Source organism: Galeopterus variegatus, unplaced genomic scaffold, assembly GCF_000696425.1.
Source record: "Galeopterus variegatus unplaced genomic scaffold, G_variegatus-3.0.2 Scaffold262, whole genome shotgun sequence".
Classification (NCBI taxonomy): Eukaryota; Metazoa; Chordata; class Mammalia; order Dermoptera; family Cynocephalidae; genus Galeopterus; species Galeopterus variegatus.
This window is the reverse complement of record NW_007726373.1, coordinates 765,202-767,192: the sequence shown is the minus strand read 5'-3', so window position 1 is coordinate 767,192 and position 1,991 is coordinate 765,202. Positions and strand designations below refer to the sequence as shown.

The 1,991-nt window shown below is 41.1% G+C and overlaps 1 protein-coding gene across 1 annotated transcript in view; it reads right to left on the bottom strand.

Annotated features, from left to right (window-relative positions):
* Positions 1-1,209: 1,209 nt before the first annotated feature.
* RBX1 (ring-box 1, E3 ubiquitin protein ligase) overlaps positions 1,210-1,991 on the bottom strand; it is a 20,749-nt gene continuing 19,967 nt past the window's right edge. The window contains exon 5 of the mRNA XM_008566690.1: positions 1,210-1,399. Coding sequence (XP_008564912.1) covers positions 1,387-1,399 — 13 coding nt within the window. The 3' untranslated portion in view covers positions 1,210-1,386. The remainder of the gene's footprint in view (positions 1,400-1,991) is intronic.

The following is a 1,991-nucleotide window of genomic DNA, read 5'->3' as shown; positions in this document are numbered from 1 at the left end:
TAAAAAATTTAAGAGAACAAAAACCCATCACATATTAACATAAATACTTTTATTAAAATTAGCTATTTTTCAAAACAATCAGTGAGAAGGATAGCATTGTTTTACATTTTTGCAACTCTTTTATGTCTGACTTAATAGAAGACAGATGAATTCTCAAGTCTGCTTCTTCATTCAATGTACTGCTTTGCTTGAAGTACAAGTATATAAAGAAAAACTGGTTTCATATAGACTTGCAGTTGGAGGGAGAACTTCATGAACCCCCTCTGGAAGGGCTTCGGGTACTCGCAGGAACCTTCAGACCATAATTCGAGAACCACTGCAATAAACTACACTGCTTCCCTGTTAAAGATTCTATATAGCCATTAAGTTGGTATTAGAACTAACACTTTCTTCCACGGCCAAACACATTTTAAACAAACTGTGAAGGGGTGGTGGTAATGAATTTTGCTAATTCAATTTTAAGTGGCATCAGCTTTTTTTAAAAAATTTTTTTTATAAAAAGATGACCAGTAAGGGGATCTTAACCCTTGGCTTGGTGTTGTCAGCACCACGCTCAACCAGTGAGCTAACCAGCCATCCCTATATAGGATCCGAACCCGTGGCCTTGGTGTTATCAGCACCGCACTCTCCCGAGTGAGCCACGGGCCGGCCCAAAGTGGCATCAGCTTTTAACTTGAGTTAATAAATTACTCTTTTGCCAGTCAAGATTACATATTAAGATTTTTTAAAGATTATTTTTCTAAGCTGAGAAACAACATGCCACACATGAAGTTAACATTTGTATAGTGGTTTCAAATTTTACAAATCCTTTCTGTGCCCACATGATGCCATCTAATCTTTAGAAGCCCACTACAGAGGAGGAAAGCTTGGAGCAGAGAAGCAACTTGCCCAAGATTGTCATCAGTAACCAGGCTGTGGAACCAGGACTCAGAGCTGGGTTTCATGACTGAATCCTATGTTCTTCTCTCATTCAGCTGCCTGCTGCTGTCACACAGGAGGAAGACAGGACTGATGGCCATTTTCAGGTGCCAGCAATCCACAATACCCCCTTGCTCAGTTGGATTCCTCACAACCAAGGGATGTGCTCTTAGGACAACTCTGCCCTGGCTCTAATGAACAAACAATTCACTTTCGAAAGCTGGCTTCCCAGCCTTGGAAGAGGGAACCACTCATTTATGTTCACTTATTTCACATACAAGAGACAGCATCTGTTCTAGAATCTAACTGGATTTTATTTGACACAGAATACAATATGGCTGTAGGAACAGCAAACTGAAAAGATAAAGCAGAAAAGACACAGTTCTATCTAACCTATAATTAAGTAACAGGAGGGCGAGCCATTAAATGAATAACAAATCAGTTAAGCTTGATGGAAGAATTCTTTTTCTAGTGCCCATACCTGAAAGACAAAGTAAATTATTTTGTTAATTCCACGGTAATTTCCTGTTTGAGACTATAAATTCTGCTTAAACATATGAACAACTTTAGTTGGAACTTTGAAAAGATGTGACTACAAGTGTGTTCCAAGATTGGGTATGACAATGGCCTTTGCCCATCATTGTGATTCCCCTTTCATCTCACCATCCTTCATTACTTCTTACCCTACCTCTTTCCTAGTGACTGGCTCTTCCTGTGACTCAACTACAGCCACCTGACAGTTACCAGAAGATGCTGGGCGGTACTAGGGAGGGGAGAAGGAAAAGTCACTGCTGGCAGTTGTGAAAGGGAACTTCACCTATCAGCTTCCATCAGTGGCTCAGACACAGTTTGAGCTTTTGGGCTCCCCTGCCTACAGCAGCCTATTTTCACCTCAACTCCAGTACTCAAGTTTAGGGTAAGCAAATACATATTGAGAACAGCATTGAACAGCCTTCAATTTCTTTTTTTTTTTTTCCTTTTTGTCTTTTTTACTGACCGGTAACGGGATCGCAACCCTCGGTGTCGCACCCGTACCGGGGACCGGCAACGGGATCGCAACCCTCGGTGTTGCG